Source organism: Suncus etruscus, chromosome 16 (genome assembly GCF_024139225.1).
Source record: "Suncus etruscus isolate mSunEtr1 chromosome 16, mSunEtr1.pri.cur, whole genome shotgun sequence".
NCBI classification, from domain to species: Eukaryota; Metazoa; Chordata; class Mammalia; order Eulipotyphla; family Soricidae; genus Suncus; species Suncus etruscus.
Window position 1 is genome coordinate 59,944,695 of NC_064863.1, and position 17,055 is coordinate 59,961,749.

The 17,055-nt window shown below is 35.3% G+C and overlaps 1 protein-coding gene across 1 annotated transcript; it reads left to right on the forward strand.

The window, feature by feature from the left end:
* The first annotated feature begins 1,541 nt into the window (after nt 1-1,541).
* On the forward strand, nt 1,542-12,669 carry AMBN (ameloblastin). Its single transcript, XM_049789923.1, has 10 exons — nt 1,542-1,595; nt 4,431-4,481; nt 6,139-6,186; nt 6,662-6,772; nt 7,779-8,015; nt 8,868-8,996; nt 9,258-9,317; nt 9,415-9,459; nt 9,857-9,901; nt 12,100-12,669. The coding sequence occupies exons 1-10, from the start codon at nt 1,542-1,544 to the stop codon at nt 12,667-12,669; spliced, it is 1,350 nt and encodes a 449-aa protein (XP_049645880.1).
* The last annotated feature ends 4,386 nt before the right edge of the window (nt 12,670-17,055 follow it).

Below are 17,055 nucleotides of genomic sequence, written 5' to 3' on the forward strand. Positions count from 1 at the left end.
GTGTCACAGAGCGTCTTCTGATTTCATCTCACCGTTAGGTGGCGAGGCAGGGAAACCTGCCCTTAGAGCAAGTTGTTGCTGTTGAGGAAGTTACTTTCATCACAACAAACACAAGGGTGAAAATCTTGAAACAACACGGTGTCACCAGTTTTATCTGTAGATAAAAGCCTGCACAAAAGAAATAATGTCTTATTTTGCACCTATTTTACATATATTTCCCTCCAGCTCACCAAAATGATTGTCTTCAGAGTTTGTGTTCTTTATTTCCTGAGTGCCTTCCCTATAATCAAGTTCTTTACATAAGTACAGGGCCTAAGTTACAATTAAAAATAATGAAACTCTACCAAGCCAATGTTCTTGCATGTAGTAAAAGGGTGTGGACTAATTGCAGAAGGTAGGGGTGATTCTTCATTTTGCTTCACTTTGATTGGTGGATTTGTACTTTAAATAAGGATTTTAGGTTTTCCTTGAATTAGAGATACAGAGCGAGTCCCAGGCACAAACCAGAAAAAAAAATTTTATCTTCTTTCTTAGAACTATCTTGGTTGGCATCACCAGGCCCTGAGAGCACAGTACATGCCAGCATTGCAGGTAAACTGTGATTCTTTTTTTCATTTCCATGTAATTCCTGTAAGTTCTGTTTTCCTCTCTCCAGGCAGCTTTTATAAAGAGGATTTATCTTCATTTGACAATAGAAGCTGAGTAATAGCTTATTGTAAACCATTATTGTATTCCAGAGAAAAGTTTAATACCCTGCTAGTTTCCAGCTAAAGAAAGAAAAGACACTTTAGAACTATTTTAGAACATATTATTTTATTTTAGAATATTTTAGAACTATTATGATTATTAGTGACAGCGGTTGATATAGAAAAGTATTAAAAAGCAAAGCAATTTGTTGGTTAGTCAGCCCTCCAAATTTAAATATTTAAGTAGTTATCGTAAATAAAAACTTAATCTGTTGCATTTTCCACTAATATCAAAGGAAATTAAATTATTCTGTTGTTCTTACTTGCACAAGATAATTTTGATATGGTAATCTAGATAACCTAATATAGAATGAAATACTCCATATATTTGCAAGTTTAAGTTAGTTATAAAATAATTGTTGTATTGCTTTTAAAAATGCATTTTTTAAACTTTTTCACTGAAAAAATAAAGTATAAACTTTTATAAATGATATTTAATAGACCAGAGTTTACACAATACTAAAACTCATCATTAATTTTATGAAATAAAATAGCATTTAAAGAATATGCCTAGAGATTATTTCTACATATTTATTTAGGTTATAGTTAAGTTTGGAAAATATAAGCTTTGCTTTGCTTTTATAGTTAGGTATTTTTACATGTTTATCAATACATTCCAAAAGCTAATAAATATAAATCATTTAGCAACAGTTTTTTCTTAATTTGTTTTTGTTTTGAACGTGGTAATTTTGAAGAGATTCATTTGAAACATTGTGCTTAAAACATTCTGAAATTACAAATATATATATTTGATTTAATTCTGCAGCCTAACTCTTCCAGAACCCATTTAGCAAAATGAAAGAACTGATATTGATCCTGTGCCTTCTCAAAATGAGTTCTGCAGTACCGGTAAGACAGTCTTCCAGGCATGCTAAAAAAGATATAGCCGAACACATCACTATTTCGAAGACCACTGGCTGAAAAGCTATCCATTTATATGGACTCATTTGAATAAACTCAGTTGCATAGTCCCTACAGAATAAAAAGTCCTGGTTGACCATCTAGCTAACTTTTGTATACCAAAATGAGGGTCTGCCTTGGTTGTTCACCATCAGTCTAATATCTTGATATTCTTAGACTCTATACTGATTTACACTGTGTCAGTAAATCCACTGAAACAGGCCAATTGCTTATGATTGCCAACTCACTGTTACTAATCAGATGTCTTTCTTTTCCTTTGGTCTTGAAAGCAGATGTTATGTCTATATATGTCTATATGTTTATATATGTCTATATGTCTAACATACTCAAAATTATTAAGTTATGTCGATATTGTTATTTAATTTATAAATAGAAAAAGGGCAAATATATTTTGCATATTTTATTCTGTAGTTGAATCTATCCAAGATACCTTATTCTCTCTTTCTCTCTCTCCAGCTGTTTTTTTCTTTATTTAAAGGACTTACAAAACATTTATAACTTCTTTCCCCCTATGCATTTCTAAATGTTAATATTAGGAGAAACAGGCACCAGGATTCAGAAGATATCATTTTACTTCCATTAAAAATATCTTTTTTTTTAGGGGCTAGAATGGTGGCACAGAGGTAGGGCATTTGCCTGGCATGCTGCTGACCTAGGATGACCATAGTTTGATCCCAGGAGTCCCACATGGTCCCCCAAGCCAGGAGCAATTTCTGAGCACATAGCCAGAAGTAACCCCTGAGCATTACCGGGTGTGGCCCAGAAACCAAAAACAAATTTTTTAAACAGTTCGAGTTTGCTTGTTTATTGGTTTGGGGGCCACACCAGCAATGCTCAGGAGTTATTCCTGGTCCTGTGCTCAGAAACTGTTCCTGGCCAGCTCAGGGGACCATATGGGATGCCAGGAATCGAATTGGGTCCGTCCCCAGTTTGCCGCATGCAAGGCAAATGCTATCTCTCTGGCCTCTACTAAAATTCTTATTTATAAGGAAAAAATAGTCCAAGCACATTAATGTGCATTCCATAAATACATTTGGTAACAAATGAAGGCATTAAAATCTTTTAACTGGTGCCAGAGAAATAGTGGGTAGGGCAAACTGGGATCCATCTCTGGCATCCCATATGATCCCCCTTGGATATCCACTGTAACACCTGAGTGCAGATCTAGGAGTAATGCTTGAGCACCACTGGGTATAGCCCCAAAACCAAAAATAATAAAATAATAATAAAATAAAATATTTAACCCCATCTTTAAGAATATCCAAAGGATTAAAGACACCAAAAATACAATTTTATCTAATTGTAGATCTTATTCTCCATCTTTTCTTCATGGTATTTGTAAATATTAATAAATATTATTATAAATCTCTAACAACTTTGAAGTGATTAAATTTAATACAATAGTACTTAGTGCTAGAATGTGTTTAAGGGAAAATACATTGCAACATACATTTCAGCATACATTTCAAAATACAGATCAACAAGTCTATAGATAAAATAATCTTTCATGGGTCACAGAGATTCTGCAATGAACTTCAGTTCAATTACCAGCATACAAGATTCTGCTAAGCATTTTGGGGAACAACGCAAGCACAGAAGCAAGAGTATCCCCTGAACACTGCTGGGTGTAATTCACAAACTCAAAAAATATATATAATAATTTTTCACTAAGTTGATGGAAAAATAGGTTTAAGGCCTTTTAATGTGAGGCAAGTTTGGTTTTTCCAAATGCCATGATCCTACACCACACTCCATAAACCAAAGACAGATTTAAGCATACACACAAACAAATATTAAAATATTGATCTCAACTTTTTCCCTCTGTTGTTGATTATTTTTTAAGAGAAAACTCTTAGTTTTCTATTTAGTGTTTAAACTTTTGCTTTGCTACACTTCTAATTTATTTTCAATATAACTTTTTTTGGGGGGGGCCACACCCGTTTGACACTCAGGGGTTACTCCTGGCTATGCGCTCAGAAATCGCCCCTGGCTTGGGGGGACCATATGGGGGACACCGGGGGATCGAACCACGGTCCATCCTATGCTAGCGCTTGCAAGGCAGACACCTTACCTCTAGCGCCACCTTCCCGGCCCCTATTTTCAATATAACTTTTAAATTAAGTCCAAGTTTGCTTATAAAGTAATATAGCATGAAGATTTAAAGAGTAGGGGCCAGAGCAATAGCACAGTGGGTAGGGCATTTGCCTTGCACAGAGCCAATCCTGATTCAATCCCTAGCATCCCATGTGGTCCCCTGAGCATGCCAGAAGTGATTTCTGATTACAGAGCCATGAGTAATCCGAGTGCAATCAGGTGTGACTCAAAAGCAAACAAACAAACAAACAAACAAAAGATTCAAAGTGTAGACAATTCACATGAAAGCAAAATTATTAAGAATTATATTAATTCAGGGTCAGCAATGGAACAGCAAGCAGGACTCTTGTGTTGCTCATGATCCCTGACACCCCATTTGATCGCCTGACCCCTGCCAACAGTGCTCCTTGAGCACAAAGTCAGAAGTAAGCCCTGAGCATGACCAGATGTGCCACCCAAAAAAGAATTACAGTATATTAATTACCTTGGGTAATTTAAATTATACTTCAAATTAAATTACCCAAAAATTCAAGTCATTTAAATAATAACACACATACCTGTAGCATCTCAACTTTCCCTTATGATTTGGTTGCTTTGTATTTTCAGTTTGCAGACTTTTTTTTTTTTCACAATAAAATGTACTCAAAAATTATTTTTTTCTCCATTTAGGCATTTCCTCAGCAATCTGGGACACCAGGCATGGCTAGTTTGAGCCTTGAGGTATGTATTGTCAGTGTAGTTACATATAATTTTTAGATATGTATGTTTCAGGTAAAAAAAAAATAAGCATGATGATCTGCTTTTTCTGTTTTTCTAATCAAAACTAAGTGGCTATTCTGCTATGCAATCCTGGAAAAGTTTATACTTATTAGAACCTCATCTTAATATTTTACTACAATTTCACTCTTTTGATGTTTAGGCATTTCAAATATCACATGTACATGAATCAAAGCAACACTAATGCTTAATAGCTACAAATAAACTATATGTGCTAATTAGTCTGTTAATATTATCATTGTATTAAATAATTGTTCTAAATTGTTTTAAATATTCTACATTGTTCTAAAAACAATATTTTATTTTTACTTAACCTCTTTATTTAGAATGTCTTATAAAATTACCATGAAGATAACTTACTTTACAAAATATTATTTACAAGAACTCCTGGAATAGCATTAACATTGTGCTAGGATGCTAAATAAATAGTACACAATATATTTCAACTCACAAAATTTATATATATTCTTTATTGATTTATAGTTGATATGATGGAATTTAGGGGTTAACTTAACACCCTATCTAATACAACACTCAATGCCAAAATCCCAGTGTAATGCTACCTATCACCATCTACCACTTTCTCTTATTTTTCTCCAATTTTTCTTCAGTCATTACCACAGTTACACCAAATCTAGAAATTAGTCTTTTGGTTTTTCTCCAGCTTATTTGTTTAATTTTATTTTTATTCTATTAAAAATTCAGCAAAATAGAATCATTTGTCCATATCAATAGAAAATATTAACATTTATAAATAGAATAGTTATGAAATGAAAATTTGTCACAAGATTTTGAAATGTATTAATTAATACAAGGAGGGCAATCACAACATATTCATTAAATGTTATTTTACATGGAAGATGTGATTTCACTGTTATTTTTTCTCACTTTTTAACTTAAACTCAATTCAAAGCACTCTAAAGACTTCCCATTAAAAAGTGAAGTTGACATGTTGAACTAACAGTAACTTTGGCGATCTGTTTGGATACCATTTTACCAATGTATTATACTTTTGTTCACTTATTTGATTGGGTGTTTTTTGTTTGGGATTGAGGTAAGAATAGACTCGTTTGCCTGTTTCTCTTTTAGTTCTTAAATTCAAATTTATAAAAGTCAATAAAAATAAATAAAAAATAAATAAAAAGTTATAAAAGAGTTAATGAAGCAATGTTATCATAATTATTTTATAGGGCATCTGCCTTGCACACACTAGCCTCAGAAGGACCACGTTTAGATCCCATTGCATCCCATATGGTCCCCCAAGCCAGGAGTAATTTCTGAGTGCATAGCCAGCAGTAACCCCTGAGAGTCATCGGGTGTGGCTGAAAAAAACAACAAAAATACTATTTTCCCATATTTTAATGTCACCTCAGTTAAACAACTTTTATCTCAATGATGAAAGCAATTTTACTATTTGACTCAACAATAATTAAATAACAATATATAATATTTCTTTCCAATAATTATGTATATTTTTAACATTCACATTGACCTATCTTAAACTTTGCACTACTAATGACATATACTGAGAAATCAGGTGAGTTACTCAGAAAAGAGGTATATATTAATAAATGTTTACTCACTTTGTATTTTCTTACAGACAATGAGACAATTGGGAAGTTTGCAGGGGTTAAACTTGCTGTCTCAGGTAAACTTATTTTTAAATATTTTTATAATAATATAAGAAATAGTGGTAGTAGTGATATTAGAAGTAGTCTTGTAATTTAGAAAATGTGTAGCCAACATCTGAGCACCAGAAGAAAAAAATAATTGAAATAACAAAGCAAAATAAGATCATGGGATGGGCTAGCAGGGGAAAATAAAAATAACATTGAATTTTTGTTAGTAAGAAAAATTCTTTTCTCTATTATTTTATTGTAAAATCCATAATGAGAGATTAAAAATAAATTTGAGGAACCTTATAGGGATATTATAATCTGACTCAGAATAAAATATAAATCTATTAAAATAAATGTTTACCTAGAAATATTAAATTAATCAACATCTCTCTTACTTTTTCTATTAGTATTCATTCTGTGGATTTTTTAGAAAATACAAACCAGGTTTAGGCCATTCTGAAATAAAAGTATGTTTTGTTATTGTTTTTTTATTCATGCCTATAGTATTCAAGATATGGTTTTGGAAAATCATTTAATTCTTTGTGGCTACAAGGTCTCCTTCCACCACATTCTTCATTACCATGGATGAGACCAAGAGAACATGAAACTCAACAGGTAAATTAATTATATCAATGTGTTTGAGACTTCAAGCTTTAAATTCTTTCCTTATTGCCTTCTCTATGTTGTTATAGACTGTTTCAGATCAGTATGAGCAATAAACAAAAATTATCTAGATATCAATAAAATTGAAATCTACCATTACCAATCTACAATTACCAAGTGGTGCTTAGGGATTATTTCTGATACAGCACTCAGAAAATACTTTTGGTGGTGCTCAGTGGACCATCTGGAGGTCAGAGAATAAGCCTCCATCAGCCATGTGAAAGGCCTAGCACTTATACTCTCTCTGGCCCCATCTATCTTTACTTTTAATACTTAGACAATTTTAAAATAAAATTAATCAAAAATTTAACCTTTTATATATTTTTAAATAGGAAGATTTGACTTAAAAACATGTTGTTTATTGGGGCCAAGAGATAGCATGGAGGTAGGGTGTTTGCCTTGCATGCAGAAGGACAGTGGTTCGAATCCTGGCATTCTATATGGTCTCCCGAGCCAGCCAGGAGCGATTTCTGAGGGTAAAGCCAGGAGTAATCCCTGAGCACTGTCGGGTGTGACCAAAAAAAAGTGTTATTTATTAATATACTAAGCACTTGTTAGGAGCTATAATAATTAATGGGCCTAAAAGAGAAATAAAAGACATGTTATTTCTCCACTGACTAGTGCAACTAAAAATTATAAGAAATAAATATAATCCATTGGAAAAGTGATAAATCAAAGCTCCATAGAGATAAATATAGGAACAAAGAGGAGGTAATAAGCCATTCTTCATATAACTTTCCATTATCATGAGCTGTGGTGGTCCCAGAGGAAATACACATAACAACTAACCTCACCTTATGCAATTTTATGTTCTTTTATAAACATAGCTTCCAAACAAATTCCCTTGACTCCCTATAAATAATTCCCTAAATCCTCTTGCTTTAGGAATTCTAGACACCACAGTTCATCCTTCCCAAAAAACAGCCCTTCCTGACGCTCCTTTCAAATTTCTCTGCAGTATGAATATGCTTTGCCTGTGCATCCCCCATCTCAGCCATCTCTGCAAGATGGCTCTCACTTGCCAGGAAAAAAACCTTACCTCCTGCCCACTGTTGCAACTGCTGTCCAGAACCCTGTCCAGAAGGGAGGGCCTCAGCCTCCGATTTATCATCGACAGCCACCCTTGCAGCAGCAAGCAGAGGAACCGATAATGGAACAGCAGGTGGCACCATCAGATATGCCACCAAAGGAAGAGGTAATTCCTTTCTGTGAAGTCCAGTCAGAATAACTGAATGAAATAAAATCGAAGTGAAAGCCACATTTCAGTAATCAGAGTCCTCAGGCACAACACAAGAAAATATAAGCACATTTTGAATTATATACCTATCTAGAAATAAAATGTATATACATTTCTGTCCTTTATTTGTCTTTGACAAATTCTGAGCCTATAAAACCTGATTTCTTAGTTACCAAAAAATTGAGAACTTTCAAAATAAATAATTCAGCCTGAGAGCTAGGCTACCTATCCCTACCTATCGAAAGGAATGAGAGCAGTGACTGATTCCTCCATACTGCAGGTAGTGTTTTGCATTATTATTTCTCTGATAGTACAGAAGATAATTATGAAAAAAACTTATTTTAAATAAAAACACAATGAACAGAAAATTTGTCATGTAAAAAATATGCCATAAACACAACATTTCTCCCAGACCATCTGAGTACATAAAGTCTTAGACAAGTAGATAGTTTCATCCTTTTTAACAAGAGGACATACATTGAGAGGTTATAAAATTTTCCTAGTGTTGCACAAAAATTAAGTGGTAGAAGCAGAATTCAAATAAATCAGGAATATACTCTGATTCAAAATTTACTGCTTTCTACTGTGCAAAATAAAGAAAATCCATGATATACATATCCTACTTCCCTAACCACAAATTTGACTCACATCAATAAAAACCAATTATAAACTTTTAAGTTGTACTCTCAAGACCAAATGAAAGCAAAAATAGGATATATTTGTATGTATTACAGTGCTCTATCATAACCATGTGCATTTGATTCACTTTGCCTAGATATTTAGTCCTTTTAACATTTTTCTGTGATGCAGATACCAGGAATGGACTTTGCTGAAACCCAAGGTCCAGGAATGGATTTCACTGTTCCACAAGATACAGGAATGGATTTTGCTGTAACCCAAGAACCAGGAATGAACTTTGCTGAGCCCAGGGGCCCATCTGTAAGTAAAAATATCGTTGAGATACTTTCTTGCTAAATAAACAATATACTTCAAGATAGAAATATGAAAGCTTTTCATTGTTGTGTTTATCTACTAATTTAAAGTATAGTGGGTTCCCTAGCTTTCTCAGCTATCAATTATATTTTTCATGCTAATATATCTGAAAATGTTTTTATATGACTATTGGAAATAACCATAATGGGAGGTTTACCTATGTTACAACAGATATGAATTATTTGTTCTGTTTTCTATCACTTAAAGCTGTTCCAAATAGCCCGTTTGATATCTCGGGGGCCACTCTCACAAAATAAGGCAGCCTCAGTAAGTTTTTTTTTTTCATATGATTTCTATTTGTAGTGTGTTTCAAACTTTATCACTTGGAAATATATATTTTAATAATTATTTCATTTATATTCAGCTTTACCCAGGAATATTTTACATGTCCTATGGAGCAAATCAATTGGTAAGTCAATATTTTATTAAAAGTATAATCTTTAGTTAAATGTTATTTTAATAAAAAGTTTTAATCCAGACATTAAATAAAAAATTCCATATTCTCTAAATTCTTAGCAACTAAATTTTAACATCTAAAATTACAAGCAGGAATACTTACTATTTAGATCATTCTGATTGTGCATTTATATTTACATAAAATAAAATTAAAGAACAGTTAAAGGCAAATTTTAATCTAAATTATCCAAGTTAGCTAAAAATATTCAATAATAACTCACCTCTCTGCTTTGACTCTAAATTCAGCATTAATATTAATATTAAGGAAAACTCAATGACTTTCAACTTTGTCTGCAGTATCTAATAGAACAGAGCTGGTTCATAATATAACAATATTTATTTTTTTACAGAATGCTCCTGGCAGAATTGGTTTTATGAGCTCCGAAGAAATGCCGGTGGGTAATGTCTACAAACTCGTTATAAAATTGTAGCTTAACTAAGAGTAACAAATAATGACTACACGAGGCCTTGAAATTGCTGGATTTAGAGCTTGAAACTCAGATCAATCCACTCCAAAACTCAAATCTTGATTCTGAAGCAGTACACAAAAGATTTCGTCATGTTTACCATATAGTCATTTCTAAGTGATTGTCCTATTCTTTTAATATGATCAGGGGGGGAAATTCTCCTGAAAAGTCATCAACAGGGACCAAAGAGCTAGTACAGCGAGTAAGGAACTTGCCTTGCATACAGCAAATCCAGGTTCAATTTCCAGCAGCCCCCAACCCCCACCAGGAGCAATGCCTGAGGCAGGAGTAAAGCTAAGAGTGATGCAAAAGCAAACAAACAAATAAAAACAAATAGAAAAATAAGAAAGGTCATAAGCATTCGAACCAAAACGAGACACATTTGTACAAGATTCTTATTCTTTCTCCAACTACATAATTCCTCAAAACAATCAATCAATCCTCAATTAAGACCTTCAAAGTTGAAAAGGGGAAAAACAAAATTAACCGGTTTTTTTAATTTGGGGGGATTTATTTTTTTGAGTCCCAGGAATAAAAGCCAAGGTCTTACTTATATGAGGCTGGTGCTCTAGCTCTGAACCATATCCTTAATACAACACCCCACCCCCTGCAAATTCTAAATGTGATTATTATAAAACTCAAAATACTAAAATAATTTTATTTTACTATACATTTATGCTTTATCCATACATGTTACAGTTCAAAATGTTTTCCATTAACCTGAACCAACCAATCAGCCTAAGATTTGGGATCAATAGACTCACACAATTTGACCTTTTTATTTATTTATTTATTTTCAGAAACTTCTACCTAATATATTTGAGAGGGCATGAAGCAAAGCAAAGACTATTCCGAATTAATAAATTAACATCAACTAGAAATCCTATCAATTCTATTACCAGAAGAAAACTTGCATTTCAAAGTTAAATAACTTCTGTAAGCTATTCACATAGATGTACAACAGAGGCAAAAAAGGTCAAATAAGGTTCCTTTAGTCAATGAGTTCAGTCTAATCATTAGAAAAGATAAATACAAAAGTAGTTGCTCTCAAATCATATGACACAGTAATAGAGTTATAAGAGAAGGAAAAGGAAGTATGGTTAGCTCAACCAGGGACTCAGAGTGTACTTTATAGAGGAGACAACCCTTGGGACTTAGTAGAGATAAAAAGTGAGAGGAAAAAAGAACTGTATCTATATAATATCCAAATAACTGATTAAAAATTTAAGGGTGTCTACATTATTCTCTTATAATTCTAAATTTTACATACATTCTACCTTATTCACATAACTTTTCTACGATTTATGAAAAGTACAGAATTCAATATAACAAATTATTAAAGGTGGAATTTAAGGTGAATTAAAACTAAAAGGAAATGAGAATACAGATCTGTAGTCACAGAGTACTACCCAATTGCTGTAAATATTTGAATTTTGAAATTTAGGGCAGCAGAAAGGAAAAAAAAGAAAACATTGTCAATTCTAGTATTCTAACAGTTCACAGGAAATACTTCAGTTCCTCCAGAATAATGTTTTGAGATAGACAACTAACATATGGATCCACTTCTGATAGTTGTTTTTTTTGTTTTGTTTTGTTTTTAATGGTATTTTCTGTCTTAATTGCTTCTTTTCATCTTAACATTCAATTCAGGAACCAGAAAAGTCAAGTGCCATAGGTCTGATATAAATCCCTTGCACCATATGGTCACCCTGTACACCATTGGAATAGTCTTCGTAGCCCAAGAGCCCCACTGAACCTGAGCACTAAACTACAGGCTGTTGGAATGACCCTCAGGTTCCAGAGGCATCACTGGAATGGTCTCTATTTTAGAAAGATTATATTCAAATATACTTCATCTTGCTTCTGCTCTACTTCTTTTCACCCTTCTTCTTACCTTTCAACCAAGCATGGAAAGGAATTTCCCTTTCACAGGAGTGGTTTCCACTCAACCAGAAAACTGTAGAATTTTCTCCCTTATATTTCAAAGTCAGTGGAGCACAAAGTTGTAGGTTAGTCAAAATCCTTTTCCTGTTTTGAATGTTCTCTGTAAATCTAGCCAGATATAACTGTAAGGTACGGTCAGTAGCTGGTAGTAATAAGTGTCTTTGGTATTTTTTTTTCCCCAGGGAGGCAGAGGAAGCCCCATGGCCTATGGATCTATGTTCTCTCGATTGGGAGGCCTGAGACCCAATCTTGCGGGGTTGCCAAAGCCTCAGAATCCAGCCAAGGGCGGAGACTTTACTCTGGAATTTGACACCCCTGTATCTGTAACCAAAGGCCCAGAGAAGGGCGAAGGAGGTGCACAGTACCCCACTGTTGAGAAGGGAGAGGAGGAAACACAGCCGCCGACCAACCGTGAAAACAGAGCTTTCCTTCCAGAAGTATCATATGGTGCCCTAGGAGGACTTCTTGCTCCCCCAAAGGACCACATCCCCAGCCAGGCCAGGGGCCCTGCAGGGAAGAACTGGGGATTCCCCGAAGTCACTGCAGATGGCGTTGACCCACTGATGACCCCTGGATTAGCTGATATTTATGAACCCTACGGTGCTGACGTGACCACACCTCTGGGTCTCCAGGGTGAGTCAACTACAGATACCACCATGAGCCCAGACACTGAGCAAACAGCAATGCCAGAAAACAAGAGCCAGAAAGCCCAAATCATACATCATAATGCATGGCACTTCCCAGAGCCCTAAGATCCTTGAAATATTAGTTCCTTTCTGTATGCACCAGTTTCTATGCTTTGTCCCCATAATATATCTTTTGCTAAAATACTTAATACCCTCTGCAATGAAGACATTAAAAACACTTCACATATTTAAGTGGCTAAAAATAGTGTAGTCCCTTTCTTGCTTTCTTTCTATGGTAATAAAATGTGTCAATTGTCTCTATGATTCACAAATAATATTAATGATATCAGAGTAAGTCTAAGGAACTCTACTTTTAAAAATCACTATTTCTAACCTGCCTTAGGCATCATAGAATTTCTCATATTAGCTTGGCACTGTTATATCCAGGAAATGTGACACTGTTTTGGAAAACTTTTTTCTAAGCAAATGCACATAGTCTCTGAATTAAAATATTTTCTTCAATGTTATTAAACAGGAGTTGGTGGGCAATGCCTGAGTGGTATTACTATGTTTGGTATACTAAACTGAAAATTCTCATTTATAGAGTATTTTATTTAATCTAGTGAAAAAATATCTAACCTATTTTAAATAAAGAATTTTTCTCACTGAAAATAATAATAATATGTTTATTATTTATAACTATTAAAGGGTTAAGGAAAATATAATTATCTCCTCCCTTTGTTATTCTTTAACTCCATTTTATTGAATTCATTCATGACATGTTTATTGAGTTTCTATCTATGTTAGTTTCTATCTGTGCTAGTAATAAGAACCCCTTATCTTCCTTCAGAATCTACATAATAATTACAAAATCAGGTACTCTGAACAAAGTTCAAGCACTTTATATATATAATCTCAAAAGCAGATGCTACCGCATTTCTATGTTCATTGCAGCACTATTCACAATAGTGAGAATTTGAAAAAAATACAACTGCCCAAGAACAGATGAGTGGATAAAGAAAACAATTGTACATCTACACAACGGAATGCTATGCCCTTGTTAAGAAAAATGAAGCCATGAAATATGTTTATACATGGATGACATGGAGAGTATTTCATGCTTAATGAAATAACTCAGAGGGAGAAGAACAAACATAATGATTGCACTCATCTGTGGAATTGTGGAATTTTTTTGTAAAACATAATATGAAAATAATACTAACGACAATAAAATGATGAATGAGAAGTACGGTTAAGACAGAGAAGGGGGGCCCGGAGAGATAGCACAGTGGCGTTTGCCTTGCAAGCAGCTAATCCAGGACCAAAGGTGGTTGGTTCGAATCCCGGTGTCCCATATGGTCCCCCGTGCCTGCCAGGAGCTATTTCTGAGCAGACAGCCAGGAGTAACCCCTGAGCACCGCCAGGTGTGACCCAAAAATCATTTAAAAAAAAAAGACAGAGAAGGGGGTCTGAAGAGATAGCACAAGGGTAGAGCATTAGCCTTGCACACAGCTGACCTAGGAAGAATGGTAGGTAAAATCCCAGCACCCCATATGGTCCCCCGAGCCAACCAGAAGTGATTTCTGAGCTTAGAGCCAGGAGTAACCCCTGAACGCTGCCAGCTATGACCCAAAAACCAAAAAAAAAAAAAAGACAGAGAAGGGACCACTATGACAATAATAGTTGGAAACTAACACTCTGGGGCCCAAGAGATAGCAGAGCAGTGGGCCATTTGCCTACATGCCACCAACCTGGGACAGACCTGATTTGATTCCCAGAATCCCATATGGTTCCCTGAGCCAGGAGAAATTTCTGAGCACAAAGCCAAGAGTAACCCCTGAGCATCTCCAGGTGTGGCCCAAAAACCAATCAATTAATAAGAAAGAAATAAACAAATAAACTGCTTTAAAAATATCACTCTGGACAAGAATTAAAAGGAGATTCTTTCCTGGTTCAGGGGACTATATGGAGTGCTGAGGATCAACCCAGGGTCAGCCACTTGGAAGTTGGAATCAAACTTCTCCCCAAATCTCTGTGAGCCATAACCCATGTCACAATATCCTCCCACTTTCCAGAGCTAAATCTAAACAGGAGGTTCTTTTGTTGTTTTTGGGTTTTGTTGGGGTTTTTTTTGGAGGGGGGGAGTCCACACCTGGCAGCACTCAGGGGTTACTCCTGGTAGGCTCCAGGGACCATATGGGATACTGGGAATTGAATCCGACTCATCTCGGGTTGGCTGCATGCAAGGCAAACGCCCTACCACTGTGCTATGGCTCCAGCTCCTTAACAGAAGGTTCTTCCAAACCTTCTGACCTTCTTATAATCAAACTTTTTTTTTTTTTGGTTTTTGGGTCACACCCGGTGGTGCACAGGGGTTACTCCTGGCTGTCTGCTCAGACAGGCACGGGGGACCATATGGGACACCGGGATTCGAACCAACCACCTTTGGTCCTGGATTGGCTGCTTGCAAGGCAAACGCTGCTGTGCTATCTCTCCGGGCCCATAATCAACCATTTTTAAGAACCATTGAAAGTGAGCAAGGACTTAGTTTACTTCAGGACCATAAATATACTTTATTTCAAGAGCCAGAAAATCATACATATCAGAAAGTGAGCACATTTCGGGGAGATAGAAGGCAATTCCCCCATCATACTTCTACCAACTCATGTCCCCAAAGAGTCTCTCCTTAAAGTTAGCTCAGGAAATTTTTTGTCTGAACCAAATGAGAAGCCAGTCTCAATTTTTATCTCTGATAATGTGTGTTCCAGAGTGGGATATGGGGCCTATTTCAAACAAAACAGAAAATTTGCTGCTTGGATTTTCAAGTCTTCTACAGAACTCCAGACCATACAATTCCCTGGTACTTTAATTTTGTGAAGCATGTATTAAGTTAATGGTCCCAACTAGAAAAGGACGGGCTTAAAGGGCCCTCCTTTGCCCACTGGGAGGCCAATATTGAAGGAGGAGGAGAAGGAGGAAGAAGAAGGAAGAAGAAAAAGAAGATGAAGATGAAGATGATGATGATGATGATAAATGGAGCTGTGAGAGAATGACTCATTTCTCTCAGAAGACAGCCAGTATTTTCTCAGACATCTGTGCCCTCAACTCTGGTGACCAGCTGATGTTAATCCTGCCCCCAACACCAGAATCCTACTGGATTGCCCTGGCCTGTATGTGGTTAGGTGGGGCTTGGGAGAGGAACTTTGAGGTTGGAGGTTCAGATCTCTCCCAGAATGCTTAAGAAAGATTCATCCTGTGCCTTTAATCTTCCAAAAGTATAAGGGTCTTTAAACAGGCCTTTGCTTGATTCCAAACTCCATCACATAAGACATTGGAAGTATAAAACCTCTCTGATTCTTTTTCCTTGTCTATGAAATATACACAAAAGTATCAATTTCTATAGACAGATTTTGCAAAAATTAAGTTATTTGCATATAGCACTAAGCTACTTTATAGGCTACTTATAATCTCAAGAAACAAAAACCTGTCAACATCAAAGTAGCAGACTGAGCAACACACCTTACCCTCTTTGGTATCAGCTTCCCCATGTACAATAAGTCACTTGATTGGGGAACTCTAAAGGGTTCTATATTTAAATTATATTTTATTATTCTATTATTCTTATATTGTAAATATAAGATCTAGTTTTTGAGTCCTTGAGAGCAATCACAAATGAGCCCCTGAGATTCAGTTCTCCAACATAAAACCCATCCATCCCTTCTCAGTTTTTGTCCATTGTGGTACCTGAATGTCTTCCCTCAGAATACAGACATACGTGATTTTGTAATGAATGAAGCAAATGAAGCAAACCTTTGAGATTTGTCAAACTTACATTAATTTGAGTACCTAAGAAGGCCCAGTATATTGCTGTTTCTAGTTAGAATAACCCTAAAATATGATTCAAAAAAAGCAGGTGTCCTTGATAATGCCAGGAGGGAGGAGCCTCATGTCTACACAGCTTCCCGAAGTTTTCTTGGTTCCCAATCAACTGTTATCCTGAGAGACAAATGATCCATGCATGAGAAAATATGAAATACTTCAGCCTGGTCACTAAAAATTTAACATAAATTTAAGTTACACATAGTTATTTCTGCAGCTATGTCCAGCATAGAATCCAAAGGTACCAGTCTTTGTGTGTGTGTGGGGGGGGGGGGGTAGGGATACAGTGGCAAATATAAGATGTTTGCATTTAAAATAATGAAGGTAATTTATCGATGGTACGTGGATACAAAAATGAAGAGGAAACAAAAATCCCAGAAAAAAGAACCAATATATGACTGTAGTGTATCATTTCAAAACTAAAATATAGGTCATTTTGTAAATGATTAGTATATAGTTGTTTGGAAATATAAACATGCATAGTTTTGTCTCACATAGCACACCAAGTGAATAGCAAATGGACCACTAAAACTTAGAAATGTTTTAAAAAGACATAACTGTTGAAAGGAAACACAAGTAGATATATAATCTCAGGGAAGGATTTCTGTTTATGACCAAATACCAAAAACAACA

What these genes read in the sequence shown, in the direction of transcription:
- AMBN (XM_049789923.1), top strand. Translation starts at nt 1,542, where the DNA reads ATGAAAGAACTGATATTGATCCTGTGCCTTCTCAAAATGAGTTCTGCA. An exon ending in GGTTAAACTTGCTGTCTCAG is followed by an intron (nt 6,187 to 6,661) that starts GTAAACTTATTT and finishes TCATGCCTATAG; the next exon opens with TATTCAAGATATGGTTTTGG. An exon ending in GAGAACATGAAACTCAACAG is followed by an intron (nt 6,773 to 7,778) that starts GTAAATTAATTA and finishes ATTTCTCTGCAG; the next exon opens with TATGAATATGCTTTGCCTGT.